This window comes from Cervus canadensis, chromosome 16 (genome assembly GCF_019320065.1).
Source record: "Cervus canadensis isolate Bull #8, Minnesota chromosome 16, ASM1932006v1, whole genome shotgun sequence".
Lineage (NCBI taxonomy): Eukaryota > Metazoa > Chordata > Mammalia > Artiodactyla > Cervidae > Cervus > Cervus canadensis.
Genome location: NC_057401.1, coordinates 18,961,152 through 18,978,417, shown reverse-complemented (window position 1 = coordinate 18,978,417; position 17,266 = coordinate 18,961,152). Strand labels below are relative to the sequence as shown.

General features: G+C 37.7%; 1 protein-coding gene across 8 annotated transcripts in view; it reads right to left on the bottom strand.

Annotated features, from left to right (window-relative positions):
• The window catches only part of PDE4D (phosphodiesterase 4D), a 1,564,543-nt gene that overhangs the window by 433,499 nt on the left and 1,113,778 nt on the right, over window positions 1–17,266 (bottom strand). The window contains exon 1 of one of the 8 annotated variants that reach the window (XM_043488574.1): window positions 2,468–3,801. The exons of 6 other annotated variants lie outside the window; for them this stretch is intronic. In XM_043488574.1, the coding sequence (XP_043344509.1) occupies window positions 2,468–2,595 (128 nt within the window). In that variant the 5' untranslated portion in view covers window positions 2,596–3,801. Of the gene's footprint in view, window positions 1–2,467; window positions 3,802–17,266 lie in introns of those variants that run through there. One more of the 8 variants, XM_043488575.1, reaches the window with a different exon arrangement.

The window sequence follows — 17,266 nt, the reverse complement described above, 5'->3', positions numbered from 1 at the left end:
TTCCCTCCATTTTGGTAATTACCAAAACAGTATCCTTTCTGCCAAAGAGCTCAAATGTAACTACGTGAAAGGAAACTTAAACATGCTGTCTTAAATCTTAGATGAGTCCCAGCAAGTATTCTGAAACATCACCATTTAATTCAGGATCGACTGTAGTGCATCTACAATAATAATCTACCACTGTACCAGATGTACTGACTTAGCAGATTAAAACGAAGTTCAAATAAAGGTTTTAAAATGTACAACTTAAAAATATGAGTTACACAATAGAAAGACACCATTCATGACTTGGATCTTCCTTCACCCATTTATCCATCCCCTCCAACCATCGTTTTCATTACAAGTTTGTTGCCAGAGTTATACTTCTATGGGATAGAAGCTCTAAATATAATGACTTAATGATTGCATATCTTTTAAACAAAAGGCCATTTATTTGATTTACTTGCTGTATGTAATAAGCAATGTATTATACTGACGGACAAGCTAGACCAGACATTTTTACAAATTTGAGGTCTACACTACAAAATACTGGTTATTGTCAAACACCTTGCAAGGATATTTGCTTGGAAAATACATTGTAATACTCAGTGTAAAAAGTGACTGAAGATAAGTCTGAACTTGTCTGGGTACAAAGCAACATGCCGAGTCCACACTACATACATATACTTATCAGCTTATATAAACACACAATTCTGCTGACTTACACAGGAAGTTGATTACTTTTAGGTGGAAAAAAAGGTAAGGTAATGTGAATAGGAACACAGCATTGACGTGCTTGAAGACCTTACTGATGTAAATTTAAAATAAAAAAGGAAGGAACTGAACCCTCTTCAACTGGTTTCAAGCCAATGCCATAACCACTATGTCTCTCTCAATAAATGTGGTATTAGTACAAAATTATCTAACTTTGTCAAGCTATAGGCAACAATTCTATCAACCTGTATTGCATATCCATTTCAAGTAGGCTTTCAAGATGCAACATCCCCTATTATGGAAGAATGTTACATTTTCATGACTATATATTAACAATTTGGTGTCTTGTGTGCCTTTGTGGTGTGGGTGCCACACCCCTAATTACAGAAGGGAGTTGGGTGACTGATTAAAACTGAGCTGTGTAGGGAGTCTCAGGATACATTTTCCTAATGTTCTCTGACACAGTTGCTAGTTACTGCCAGCGTGTTATAAATTCAAATGGTCCTAGAGGTTGACAGGAAGAGTCTTTGTACTTGGGGAAGAGAATTGAATATTTCCTCTCACAAAATTTTTTTAAAAGTTCATTCCCATCAACTTTTTTTTTTTTAACAGTTGAAAAACTCCAAGGGATTTCTGAGAGTTTGGAAACTTTTAGAAAAAAATCACTTAAATATCCTAATGTTCCTCTATGTTTACAAATAAGGTCATGTCTGGCAAAACGTATCCTTTATGTGCGAGTTTATACATGCATCATAAGAAGAGGAAAAATAGAAATGTAGGCTGATTATGACAGTCTTTCAGTAAGTAATGTTCCTTTTTGAAGTTTGGATTCTGATTTCAAGATTTCATAAAATTATGGAGAATTGGCATTTTCACAGAGAATAGAGTCTCATTGTAAAATGCTCCCAAAGTTCATTCTGAAAAAACTGAAAATAGACTGTATAAAATCCAAATTGAGGGATCAGTTTTAGACCCATTTGTCAAACATATCAACCCTATTTTTACACTGCAGTAAAAAGGCTAGAAGATAAGAAAGGTTTTTCTTACTGCACTCCCTCTTTTCTTGTAATGAAAACACTCAGTTCAACTTTGAAACTCTTAATTATACAACGTGAGCTGGCCTGGGTAGGGAGAGAGAGAGAGAAAGAGAGAGAGAGAGAGAGAGAGAGAGAGAGAGAGTGTGTGTGTGTGTGTGTGTGTGTGTGTGTGTGTGTGTGTGTGTGTGTGGTGTGGGTCTGTGTGGAGACTGTGAGTTAGCACAATTTTGGAACCTTGATCTACGAATGACATCTTCTTCAAAGGAAAAATATCTAAGCCTATTCTGGCTTCCATAGTGACCTCATGTTAATCAATGCTTTTTAATAGAATTTGAACCTATTTATCACACTTAGGCATTAAAGAATGTTATCTGTAGATTGTGAGATACTGGGAATCTGGTAATAAGAGATTTTAATAAATATATCCATTATTCAGGAAAATCCTCTATGAAATATTCACCATAATTCTGAAGGTAGTACAAGCACCAGTAACCTCTTAAATTCTTAAAATCTACAGACCCTGAAACTATATCAGCTTTTGCTAGTAGCTAAGCTAAGAGTATTTTCCAGCCGTCTTTCCTCTTTGGTTAATTTTTTTCTAGCTATCCAGTATGCTGAATTTTAGAACTAACCTCTCACCCTGACCCTCCCAGCTCAGCAGACCTCCAAAGCAGTTACTAAAGGGCAACAAAACACGTTTTCACAGACAAACAGCTAGAAGAAAGGAAAGCAGTTACCGTCTCCTCTGTGGCTTAATGTCAATGGGCTTGTTGGTTGCATAAGGTGATCCATGAACATATGCAGGGCTTCGGAATCTAGCCATCTTCCCCAGGGTTAGGTACTCACAGCTGGTTGGCAAACTCATTTTATCCAAAAGGCAGGAAGTAAAAACAAGTCTTAGGAGTCAGCCCAGCATTCCTGGGAAATGCTGGAAAGAACGTGTCAGAGAATGGATTTCAGACACATGCTGCTCTCTGGTCGCTGGGTGCTGCTTTGCTCTAAAAGTAAACCCGTGTTTCTCAGAGGATACACGCACTCGCTTGTTTTCTGTTCCTGGATACAGGAAGCTTGTTGCTTATTTCTAACCAGAATCGGTGCTCTGACCAATTATTGGCTGAGTAGATGAGGTTAAAAATTCTGTAGTGCCACAAAAACCTATTTCCACTCAGATGAGATCTCTGAGTAGGCAGCAAGGTTTAATCCATTATTGTCTGATGTCTAAAAGAACATCAACCTAATGTTACAGTGGTTGGGAAATCAGAGCAACACTATACACCAAACATGCATCTGAGAGGGAGGAAATAATCAATTATTTGGTATGTTTTCAAAGGGGGGATACTGTTTGCTAAACTTACTAGAGATCCTTAGAAAACGAGATGGGCACATGGAAATGATTATGGTGGTTTTCCAATTTGCTGGTCAAAAAATTGTGGGTTCTCCCTCATAAATTACAGTTCACAATAGAACTGAACTCAGCCTCAGGAACATAAAAAATGGTCAGCAAAGCCTTTTGTACACTAGTTTGGACTTTGAAACTGCTTTTTTTTTTTTTCCTTATTAGAAATATTCTCTCAGAAGGAACCTAGCTGCCCACTGGAAGAAAAGCTATCGAAAAACTGATGGGAAATTCTTTACTATTTGAAAGTCATTTTTTTTCCCCCATAACAATGAAAGACAAACTGGAGAAATTGGAAATCGTTCCAAAATTCTCCCTAAAGCTACACATCTCAGAAAAGTTAGAGCTTTCATGAGCCCGCAGTTTTCAATAGTCCTCACCTCATTTCCTAGTATTCTAGCAACACAACCACTGCGGTCCTCATGTGCAGTCTCAAGATAGGAGTTCAGAGTACTATGCAGGGTAATCTTTATGTTTGAAAAATGATTTCTTATCCAGCATTTGAATAAACACAACCTATTTACTTAAGAGACCTGGGACCCAGGCAAACACAAAGTCTGCTGAGAGAAAGCTATAATTTATATTGTAGTGGCCGAATTCAGACCATGTTTGGGTTTAAACCACATCATTTAAATTCAGATTTTTTTTTAAGTTCAAAAGGGAAGATAATTTTCCATTTGACAGAAAGCATTTCCTATCTAATGATTCTCCTTTTTGTACTTCTTTATTACAAAATGACACATGGTCATTTTAATATGTAAAATGACACAGAGGTATATAAACAAAACCCTTATTTCTTTTCCCTATGAGCTAATATCACTAATTTTCTGTATGCTAATTCTGTCACTGCATTTATAGACATATACATACACACATACACACTGACAAATATACAGGGCTTCTTCATCCTGTTTCTGTAAAGTGGGATTATACTTTATAAAATCTTCTACAAATACTTTTGTGCTTAAAAGAATTCATGGATTTTTTTTTCAGGCAATACGTAGAAATCTAGGATGTTCTTTTTAACAATTACATAAGGCTCCACAGAATGAATGCATTATTATTTATTCAACCAATCGTCTAGTGGTGGACATATAATTTTGGGCTTCTACAAGCAGTAAATATATTTGTCAATATATTCTTAATGGTTAGAGCTTTTATTTCTGAAAGTGGGTTCCTAGATCCCAAATTCTGTGCAGTTTTCCCTGTAACAGCCCATGGCAGTACACACCTAAAACTCATGTCAGAAAAGGTCTATTTCCCACACCCTTGAAAACACACTCTTCTGACATTCCAGTCTGTTCCTTTATAGCAGAAAAATAAGGCCATTTTGTAGCCAGCACTTCAAAATGCCCAGTGACGGCATATGGTTCCTTGCAAAAATGAAACTCTTATTAGGGTTCCTATGAAGGAAACGGCAGTCTACTTGAACTGAGATACACCAGGGAGAAGACTTGAGCCTCATCGACATGAGAGAACACACCAAAGTAGGATAGAGGTGGCCAAGAATTTTTGCTTAATTTTTATAGTCAATGGGAGATAAAATACTGACAGAGTTCTGCCATGTTCCCAGCCCTATATCTTCCTTACTAATATTTCATAATTGGGGAAATAGCATAAAATTTTACAACACGGTGGTAGTGCCTAATGATTACCAACTAGCTGTGATGTGCAACTTTGATGTACAATTGTGCATAATTTATAGTTTTCAAATTTAAGGGGCCCTTTGGGCCTACTATCCCATCTTAGGGTTCTAAGAACACAAGTACAATATTTTTATTTGTAAACTGATTTAAGGGCCTTTGTCCAATATTAGAGAATAAGAACTGCCTCATATAAGAATTTCCTAAAAGGGGTAGGGAAAAAAAAAAGTTAAGAGTAAGACATAAACCTCTATGGGAAAAAATATATATTCACTGCTAGGTAAAATTCCTTGATTTTCCTCACAGGGGCATTTTTGCTTGTACCTGAGCAATGATTTACCACAAGCTGATGGCATTTCCTGGGGATTACTCGTACTCAAGATGAGATGAGAAGGGATTACATTTAAAATCTAACCTGCCAAGAATTTAGAATCCCTGAGAATGATGGTCAATTAGCAGCGGTGGCCTTGGAGGCAAAGTCTATAGGAGGCAAAGATAGCCTTCCTATCTTACACAATTCCCTTTCTCTGAGGCTGGGCAGAAGCAGTTGGTGACTCTACCTTAGGGGAAACGCAAACACAAGGGAGAACTTAATGTTCAAGTTAACAGGTTCACAGCAAGATAGAGCTCAGATCTCACTAAGGAATGATCACTAGAAAGGCAGGAAAATATAGCACAAATCTCACTTGTCAACTCCATGATTCTAAAACAACGGCAGAAATCACGTTAGGGTATCAAGAATACCAATTTTTTGGTATTTTAGAGGTTCAATGCTGGTCATGTCCTTAACAACAATTAAAAGCAATGTCGAGTAAGTAACATTTTGAGGCCACAGGACTTCCCTTCTAAAAATTCCAATATTTATCAAAGAAGATTCAGCCGAAAGCTCTACCCTGGCATCATGGGTTTGGCAAATTGTAAAGTTGAAGGAATTCTTTCAGGATACCAGGAAATCATCTGTTCATGACCTTATCAAAGCCCAAGAATCAGCTGAACCATTTTTCCTTACTTGTGGTTTAGGAGGATTCCTCCTACCCACTGTGTTCTCTGTCATACCCAGACCAGCGAGCAACGCTGCTGGTGTTCATATCCACCTTCAGCAGTCAAAGCTTTTCTCACTTTCTGACCTACGCATTTCCCAGCAAATGGATCCAGTCCAGTGGCATCAAACAGCCATAACGTGCTAATCAACTCTCACATCTTCTTCCAGAGTCCGTACCTTTCTGCCATTACAATGAACTACTCACAAGAAAATTCCATTTGGAAGTCCCACAACTGCTTCATTCCAGCATTTAATTCACATCAATTCTCTTTCCCTATCTCCCTAAACAGTTTTCTTCCTGTGTTCTCTAGCCCTGTTGCCATACAGCCTGACAGTCATTTCTAACCAGGCCACAAATCCTAAAGACATGAATAAATTGAATAATATATTACACTAAATAGCATATCATTATACTATAATAATGCTCTATTTTTATAACAATATTAGATTAGCAATGATAGTAATAATAGTGGATGCTTTCTATGCACTAGACACTATAATTAGCTCTTTTAATCTTCATAAAATAATTGAGTTGAGCACTGTCATTACGTCCCTTTTGTAGATGAGAAAAGCTAGGCACAGAGAGATTGAGGTACATCCCCAGGTCAGAGTCTTAAGAGTGAAATCAGAGTTAGGAACCAGTTAATCTGGTTCCAAAAAACAGACTACGTTATTCCTCTCGGCAGATTGTATTTCTCTGAAATATTATTTTTCTTATTTTGCCTAGAATTAATATCTCCAGTCTTTTTCTCCTTAATTCCATTCTTCACTTGAATATCATGTGGATCACTTTTAAACAGGAATCTGAACATGTGACTATTTTGCTTATTATCATTCAATGACTCTCCATGTCTTTAGTGATAAAGCTCAACATTTAAGATCCAAAGTTTAGCACAGAGATCCCCTCTGACCTTGCTCTGATGTCCACTCCCGTATCTGTCATGGATAACCCTGGTAGTATCCTGGGAAGTCCGGCTCTTTCACACCACTGGACCTTCAAGATGAAAAGTCCTCTGATCAGCATACCTCTCTCTCCCTTCTCCAGCTGGGTGACTCCTTTTAAGTGTCATCTCTTCCAAAACACGTTCTCCATTCCTCAGTTTTATTGAGATGCCTCTCATATGTTTTTTCCCAGCCACATATGATTCTAACTCACCATTTCACAGCTCTTCATGCATCTATAACTCTCCCCGCGGCACCCGAGTTTCTGGAGGGCAGGCATTCTGCCTTATTTCACTTGCAACTCTAGCACCTAAGCCACACTTGCTTGTTAAATAAAGCAGCTGAAATTATAAAGGTGCTGGATGTCCCAAAGACTCGCGTAACTCTCTCCTGAACCCTTCATTCTCAGCTACTCTTCCAGAATAATAATTATTAACTATTGAAATACATTTGAAGTAGTCAAACTACTCAGTGCATTCTACCAAACACAAATATTTAACCACGAACAACCACTGTAATGTGAATGCGAAGTCTCTTCTCAGGGGATGAGGGAAGTACGTGGGTTTTAGCTGGGGATGTCAGAGATGTGTCTGCCTGGGCAAACAGTTTCAGTTCAAGAATTAAATTATCAAAGTAGTTGTTCAACCACCTGATTAATCACAGGTTATGCCTTTATTTAATCATGTTCTATGCTTTGAAAACACAGCTGGCATATTTCAAATGCATCAATTAATCAGTCTTCTATAAAGTATTAGCTTTTCTGATAATCTTCTGAAACTCCATATAGTATACTTCATACAGTCTTGGACAAAATGGTTTCAAACTGAAGGAAACACTGCAAGTCCACATGTAGATTTACCATGAAGGATATAACAGTGTTTTCCAAATTAATAAAAAGATGTAAATTTCCTTAATGTCCAAATGCTTGGAAAAAAATCGAATATCCATTCAATAAAAATATCATGAATTCAATAAAATGACTATGCTGAAAAACAGACTACACTGATATACTAACTGGCATCTTAAACACATAAACATGGACAAACACGTGAATTCCATAGCCACATGCATTTGGGAAATTCTCCATTACATAGATGTTTTTGGAGGAGCAGGAGTAATCAGTTTTTATTATGCTAATGTTTGTTCCAATTCGTGAATAAGAAATGGATAGACTATGTGGCACCATCCATGGGAACCTATGTGACACTGTGGGAATTAGGCTTCTGAAATAATATCTAATGACATGGGAGATGAATTCATAAAATATTAACAGTCAAAAACTAGGTTATAAAACAGTATGACAGGATGATATTGTTTTCAACAAACAAAAAAATATACTCATACATTGAAAACAAGAGAATAAAAATAATACACATCATAATATATAAATATATTTATATATGGATGGGAAGAAACAGATGATTTTAATTTTCTGCTTTTCTCCTACCTATATTATCTAAACATTCTAGAATGTCTCATGTTACTATTTTAATAAGACAAGTGAAATTTTATTAAAATTTCAAAATCTGGATTCCATCAACTAAAAAGAGAAATTATTGATTGAGATGAATTAGCAAATTACATAGCAGAAAATAATAGAAATATTGATTTTTTTTTGGCATTTGGTGTTTATAGCATCTTTGGCATGTATTCAGATACAGTTGTTAAGACTAGCAAAAAATTGCTTGGACTTGAGTCATGAATAAAAAGAAAATAGTTCCTATAGCTAAGGGAGACCCTAAAATCTGGGTATCTTTTGGGACTGAAGCTAAGATGAGATTCACAGATCATAGAATTGTTTTTAAAAAATTATGCAATCAGGGGCCTCCTTATTTATTTGGGAACATATTTCAATAAAAATGAATCTGTAAGCTTTAGCAGTGCTAGAATTTTGAAAATATACTAAAATGAAGGGGGCTAATAGGATTATTATAGATGCAAATAAAAGGGGCAGTGGTCATGCTTAGGTTGGGAAAAAATGAAATAATTTATAATAACAAAAGCATTGATTATTCCAAATCTAGATAACTTGTTGCAGTGAGTCACATGAAAAAATAAAATCCTTAAAGAATGATTTACAAAACAAAATACAGTGAAAAATGAAAGAGTCAGCTATTTCCTTAAGAAGCTGCATTTCCAGACTTCTGGAAAGTCTGGAAGTCCTTAACCTCTGGGAGTCCAGAGGTTAAGACCCCAACTGCCAATGCAGAGGTGTGGGTTCAATCCCTGGTTGGGGAGCTGAGATCCCACATGTCTCATGGCCAAAAACCCAAAACATGAAACAGAAGCAATACTGTAACATATTCAATAAAGACTTACAAAATGATCCACATCGAACAAATCTTAAGAAAAAATAAAAAAGCTACAACTCCTCCTGACCTGACTGATATTCACAAACAACTTTTTGATCTAGAATCTGACTTCTTGACTAGAGTTACCTAGAAAAGGTTTCATGTGGAATTGGTGTTCTTAGACCAGTCATACCTTCAGTTGTAAGAGACAGTGTTAACATTTTGACTCACAAATTAGCCTCTTGGGAATATTATTAGCTTGACTCAATTCTGCAGATTGTGAAAACTGGTGAGACTTAATGGCATACCTTTTCAAACTTGAAAAATCATGAAATCCCACAAATCAGTCAGCCTCATCAGCAGCCCTAACTTTATAGCACGGATAACTTTTCTTAATTAATCAACTGCTTCATTTTATAAGAAGGTAAGTTTGGACCAAATGAACCAGAGCTTTTCACCTTCCTAAGACAAGTTTTATTCATCTAATAGTGTCCCATTGGGAAGAACGTCTGAAAATTTTATATCTGTTAACTGTCACCTCCTCAAAAATCCCAGCAGAAACCTGCAAATCACACAAAGTTAACTAAACATACTGCAGCAAGGGAGAAGACCCCTCAGACAGGGTCTTTTTTTTTTTTTTTAATTAAGACTTTCAAAAAAATTTTTGATATGAACCATTTTTTAAAGTCTTTACTGGATTTGTTACAATATTGCTTCTGTTAGTTTATTTATTTATTTATTTATTTGGCTATGAGGAATGTGGGATCTTCGCTCCCAACCAGGGATTGCACCTGCATCCCCTCTATTGGAAGGCAAAAATCTTAACCACTGGACTGTCCGTGAACTCCCTTGGACAGGGTCTTAAGAGTACCTTATCAGAAGAAGCAAGGTAAGCAAGCAGCTAAGTTATTTTTTTTTTTAAGTTGTTTTTTATTCATTCTCATTTTTTTTTTTTAACACAGGGATGGGAAAGTAGCTCGATCCCAGTATCATTTAACAGGGGCAGGAAATTCTGTTGGTTTCAGTTTCACACCTAACAAAGGCCCTTGACTACTGATAATCTTATCTCAACGAACCTATTATATACGCAAAGCTTAAAGGAGCAATAAAATCAACTGAACAAAGAGATGCTCATTCATTGAAGTCTCAGGTAGGCCCACACAATTTATACCTCCAAGCTCTTTATAAACTGTTTGAACAGTTAAACAGTGACATTTTGCTTTAGAATGTATGAAAATGGAAACAAATGAGTTTAATAAACATAATGGGCTCTGACAACATGACTTCTTCAACAGATGTCCTATACTACTTCCTACACTTTCGTCCTTAAACAGCATCATTTGCTTGCCAAGATACAAACTGTTGCCAATATTCAGCTGCAGAATTTCCAACAGTAGGAAGCAGTAGAAAGAATTAAAACAGTTTAGGGCTTAATTTCCAAATAATCAAATGTCTTCTATCATTATAAAATGGAAGATGAAAAACAATACTGCTGCAAGTTCTTACTATGTCAACTAGTTCATCAAGCAAAGAGGAGGTGTCTTTGGCAAAGACTGTTCTATATTTGGTAGCTGGATGACTTTTTTTAAAAAAAATATATCAACTCATTCCTCTACCTCAGCTAGTTAGCCAGCCAGCATGAGTTGAACACCTACTATATATAAGAAATACATGCTATAACTCTTATCTAGGAAAAGAAGTCATAAATCCATTTGATGTCTAATTCATGCATCACGGAAGGACTCACTTCAAACGACCATACTGTGAGAAAGAAATAAAAAGTTGGCACATTAGTGATCTTATTTGAAACCCTGTGGTTGACTAACATTACATTGAGTTTATATTCTGCTTATGCCATCATTTCAGTTCAGTTCAGTTGCTCAGTCGTGTCCAACTCTTTGCGATCCCATGAACTGCAGCATGCCAGGCCTCTCTGTCCATCACCAGCTCCCAGAGTTCACCCAAACTCATGTCCATCGAGTCGGCGATGCCATCCAACCATCTCATCCTCTGTTGTCCCCTTCTCTTCCCGCCCTCAATCTTTCCCAGCATCAGGGTCTTTTCAAATGAGTCAGCTCTTCACATCAGGTGGCCAAAGTATTGGAGCTTCAGCTTCAACATCAGTCCTTTTTCCCTATATTAATTAAGCTGTTAATTAATTACAAACCAAGTGGATTACAAACCACGAGGTGGGCAGATACATACACATTCATCTTTGATTTATCCACAATGCCTAGTACATTGGTCTATGTGTTGTAGGTGCTCAGTAAATATTTGTTAAAAAAAAGGATTTGAATTTATATTTCATAGTCATTAATGTTGAAAACTAGATAATGTTCCTGTATGATTTTTAAATAGTGCCTCCTTTTACTCTCAAAAGTATCTTTGTTTGGATTGTAAATCACCTGGCTATCATCTCACCCTGGAACTGCAAATATCCAAGGCTGGCTCAGCCACTAGAGTGAAAACAATTCAAAGGCAAAGATCGAGTCTTATCCATAACTGCTTGCCCAAATCTGTCACATTACCCCCACTTCTTTAGGGTCTACACTGATGACCCAAGAAACAATAACAGGTAATAGAGAAACTCTATTAGTTTCTAGTTTATTCCTCTGGAATAAATCCCAGAGGAAACAAAATGGAAAAGAGGGATCAGCAAAGAATTAGGGAAGTAAAAGTATTGACCTGGATGTTCTCTTAAGTTTAGGTGACACAAAAGTTATGCCCCTGTCCTCAAATCCATATAGCAGTGAAATATCTTTGCCATTGTCAAATGCCTCTAGATTCCTGGGTTCATTCAGCAAAATTCAAGAGTTATTTGTAATTAAGGGAAAGAAGAATGAGGATGTTGGTTATGGAGCCAAGTGACTTTGGTTTACAGCCCCATGCTGCCAAAAATGGCTTAGTAACCCTAGAGGATTAATGACACCTTTCTAGTATCAGTTTCCAGGACACTTAAGCTTTAATCATTCACTCAACAAGTACTTGTCAAGTTACTATTCCAGGTGTTGGGAATCCAGCAGGAAGCAAAACAGACAAGCGAGTGTGCCCGCTTCCCTGGAACTGACCTTCCAGCAGAGATAGGTAGATGGCCATATAATGAAGAGAGATATGTAAGAGTGGTGATAAGTGACAGAAACAAAAACGCAACAAGAAGCTCAGGTATGGGGGAAAGAGGGGGACTCCTCGCTGCCCTGGAGCCCTTGGTGGCAATCTGTAGGAGATGTGAGAGGTGGAAGGGCTACTTTTCCTGCGGTAACTGACTCCTGCGGCGATGAAGGGAAAGGATCCAATGCAGCTAACATGATATAGAACCTAATTGTTACTAAGATTCTGCACGTCCCTAAACTGAAACATATCTTTTAATTAATGGAAGAGATCCATGTGTTTTTCTGTCATGACTTGTTCCTTTGTTGATGGACTATTTGCTACTGTTAGTCACTAGACAACTTAATAAAAGCAACTGTGATTTAGCAACTGCTTACAATTTCTCTGTTAAGTGTGATGAATTAATCCCAAATCCAGGTAACATAGGATAAAAGGCAATTACAGAAAACATAAAGTGATAATAAATTAAGAGTAAATCAGTTAGGAGCAGCACAGGCCCTTGTTAACTACCTTAATTACTGATATTTAGTAACAGAAGCTGGTGCCAAAATTTTAAACACAGTCACCTCCCCTTTACTTAATCCCTTGAAACAAATAGTCAGTTACAAACTCATGGATTAGTCACTACCAATAACAATTATAGCTAATACCTCCTGAGTATTTGATCAAGGAGTCTATAAAAGGCACTGTGCTAAGAACTTTTGATGTAATAAGTTCCTGTAATTGGAAGACTTATTAGGAGTAATTGGAAATGTATTTTTCTCCTAAGGCAGGAACACTCTCCAAGGAGAAGCAAGTACCTGGTTCTGCTCAGGCCCCTCCTGGGATGAGGACCCCCCTGGGCTTCACCAGGCAGCATCTCTGCTTTCAGCATATCCAAACATTGCCAAGTTCTTTGTATCAAACTAAAGTTGACCTTTCAACACGTACAATCTCTTGATCCCGACTGGAAGCCATTCGAAGTCAAACGTCATTCTTTTCTATCATGGCAACCCTGTGATGATCCAAAGAGAGCTTTCATCTCACCCTCTTATTTTCTAGGCTACACAGTTTCAGATCTTTTGACTGTTCTCAATATGTCATAGTTCCTAGATGCTTCACCATCCTGGCAACAGACTTCTATATATTTGATTGGATGAATAACATTCTATTCTTTATTAAGTATTCTTTATTCCTTATTCTTCATTTATGATGTTCAACTAGCAAAAAAAAAAAAAAAAAATCTATTTAAGGGCCTCCCTGATGGATCATTGGCAAAGAATCCACCTACCAAAGCAGGAGACATGGGTTCCATCCCTGATCTGGGAAGATCCCACATTCCACAAAGCAACTAAACCTGTGTGCTACAACTACTGAGCCTGTACTCTGGAGCCAGGAAGCCACAACTACTGAGCTCACCTGTGACAACTACTGAAGCCCATGTGCCCTAGAGCCTGTGCTGCGTAACAAGAGAAGCCACCACAATGGGAAGCCTCCACGCCACCATTAGAGAGCAGCCCCGAGAGCCGCAACTAGAGAAACGCCCATGCAGCAAGCAGGACCCAGCGCAGCCAAAAATAAACAAACAAATCACATCATTTAAAAAATATATATTTAATTGCATTTTCATCCAGCCCATACATCCATTATTTCTACAATTATACCACAAGAGACCTTTTCATAAGCCTTACCAAGATAAAAATATAATGTTTTCACAGCACTTTCCTGATTTACCAGACAAGTGATAGTGAAGTTATGACTAATACTGTGTTGATTGGCAAATGTAAATAATGATGGGCTTTGGGACTAGATATTTTTCTCAATCAGACTGAAAGCTCCGTGAGAGACAAGCAAAAGGCAGCATCTTAAAAAGTCACTCACATATTCAGTTAACTTTAAGTATAAAAAAACAATTTAATGGAGACCAAGGCAGTGTAACTTGTGGGGAACACCAAACAGTGAACACATATGGGGAATGAAAATATGGTTTGCCAATAGCAAGTAAACACAATAGATAATTTAATGACAAAGCATCAAGGTAACAGCTCAGGACAAAAGAAAGAAGGTCAAATGGGATGACAAAAAGGATTGCAGTATCAGGGTCTTTGAATTCAATCTGCCTTTTAAAGACTCCTTGATCAAATGAGAGACCTCACTCAGCTTGAAGAGTGACACTTAGAGAACTTTCATAGGAAACTATACTGAGACTAAGAATGCTTAAATAAATTGGTACCATCTTGCTTAGAGATGAAAAGACAAGGGTGATTTTATAACATGACTCGGAGACCTTTTCCAAAGAATAATGATGTCTACTGCATTCCATCCTCTCTTAGGAAATAACACATGGTTTCAAAGAGAAGCAGAGGGAATTGAATGAAGCAACCCCAGAAGGTTATCTGACAATAGATGGCTATTAAACTCTGGGAATTTGTTTGGAAGACTTTTGAAAATGTCCTCAGGGGCCCTTCCATCCATAGTCTACTGTCACCAAGGTTCACATTTGAAGAACTCAAGCTAAGGATAGACAGCTTATACACCTGAAAATTAGGTGTCAGGGAAAGAAATCATGACCCGAACCATCCTGAACATGTGCTACCAGAAGCAACAACACTTTTTTTCTTATAACCTTTCCCCCTATTATATAGCATTGAAAATCAATCATTTACTTATCAGTCAGAATGGGAAACTTTGAGACACACTAAAGGAGAAGCACATGATCCTTACCCTCACAAAGCTTACAACGTTTTGGGGAAACAAAAAAAGACTCAAACACATGAATAAATTTGCAGTCAGTACCAGACAGTCCATGCTGAGACTCAAGCATGAAATGTTATAAGAGCTCAGGGAAAAAAAAAATCAATTTTCACCTGGAAGTACACTCATTCAGTTTACATAGCAACTCATGCCCTCTGTCATTTACACAGACTACAGAATCCCTGGCTAAAACTGATTGCACAGTCTCTAAAATATGTATATGACAATCTTATGGGTCCTCTTACGAAGTTACACCAAACAGTAGATAAAGACTGCAAATACTAATCCCAAGTGCTTATCTATTGTTCCCTTCAAAGATGGTATGTTTGTATTTTTTTTTCATTTCCATAAAAGAAATGGCAGAATTCTTGAAATGCCTGTTTCATTTAGGAAAAATCATGTACTTAGTTGTTCTTCCCCATGGAAAGAAATCAGTAGTGCTATTATATGGAGAAAGAAAGGGTAGGTCACCTCAATTATGTGAAGAGAAAAACCTAGGTCATCTGAATTACCAGTGCTATTGCTGTAATGAATGACAGAACGCAGTATCTAGAATTCATTTAACATGCGATTCTTTTCCTATCATGAACAATGTTAATCCCCAAGAGAACAGATGGTACATATTTTAAATTATTCAATGAAGTGTGCTTTTTAAACTACAAATGTGTACTAGCAGAGTGAATACATCTGGCATTTAACCCTTGCTTATGTTTTTGCTCTCATATGGTCTAAGAGATAACCATAGTTGACTGAGAAGTACCCCTTTATTTCAGCTGTCGTTCTGGACACAAAAATAACAGAAAACAGTTAAAGGGGGAAAAAAAACCACAAGATTTGGTCTGAGGAGGCAAGAAGAAAAAATAAGAAAAGTAAAAGACAGCAAGAGAGAAATAAGAAAATATGCATGATTTCTTGGATTATATAAGGGTAATACTGAAAATGCAATCTTTAGCAAGTTACTAGGAACTAAGTTAGCTGAGATCAAGTAAGAAAGCATCTGGGCTTCCCAGGTGGCGCGGTGGTAAAGAATCTGTCTTCCAATGCAGGAGATACGGGTTCGGTCCCTTGGCTGGGAAGATTCCCTGGAGAAGGAAATGGCAACCTAGTCCAGTATTCTTGCCTAAAAAGTTTCATGGACAGAGGAGCCTGATGCGGAGTCCATGGGGGGTCTCAAAGAGTCAGACATGAGTGAGCAACTGAGCACCAGCAGAAGTAAGCTTCTAATTCCAAACTCTAGCATCTTTCTTTCATGACACCTTCTCAGGTTTCGCAGAGAACATACTCCAAGTGACCTGAATGCTCTAAAGGATCACAACACCTGCAGTACTTCGTCTTTTCATTTGGGGCCATTTATCCCTAGAACACGGTGAGAAAAAGACAGTAACTCTGCTGGGGGATTTCCGAAGGTATCAGAAACAAATCCGGGTCTTGGCTACAGACACTGGGCTTCCTCACAGCTGTGGACAAACTGGAGTATAACATTTACAGCTCTACATGAGAGATGACTCCCAAGGTCCTTTGGAGAGCAAGGAGAGCAAACCAGTCAATCCTAAAGGAAATCAGTCCTGAATATTCACTGGAAGGACTGATGCCAAAGCTCCAAAACGTGGGCCACCTGATGCGAAGGACTGAATCACTGCAAAAGACCTTGATACTGGGAAAGACTGAAGGCAGGAGAAGGGGATGAAAGAGGATGAGAAGGTTGGATGGCATCACCGACTCAATGGATATGAGTCTGAGCCATCTCTGGGAGATAGTGAAGAACTGGGAAGCCTGGTGTGCTGCAGTCCATGGAGTCACAAAGAGTCAAACACAACATAGTGACTGAATAACAACAACATAAGAGAAACAAAGGGAGACACTGTTGTCGGAAAGAGATGCAGGATGGAGTAGGTGAACTGGTCATCCTTGGACCACACATGGCTACTAGGCCTGAGTTTGACCAATACACTGTTAATTTTTTTCCTTTTGATCCACCATTTAAAGCATACATGAAATGTCACATTAAAGTTGAGATTTGGGCTTCTTCTGAAAATGTATAAGGTCTAGAACATGGAAGCTCTCTTCCTAGATGGTGAATTAAACTGAAGCAGAATATCAGCTACCTCCTTTGGATGGGGCAGGCATTCTTCAGTTTGACACAATCACTACCCAAGATATCTAGTTCAGATACATTTCCCATATTTGACCTTAAGCCATTTTAAGTGACACTTCAAGTGGAGAAAGAAGTAAATCTGTTATCACCAGGTCAAATTTTAATCAAAACATTAGCTCTTGGCTAGAGTAAGTTCTGGCCTTCCTAGCACAACATATCAATTCCAGAAATATTTTCAACTCTTTACAAAGCTTCACAGGAGCTCCGGAATTGCTTCATTAGTATG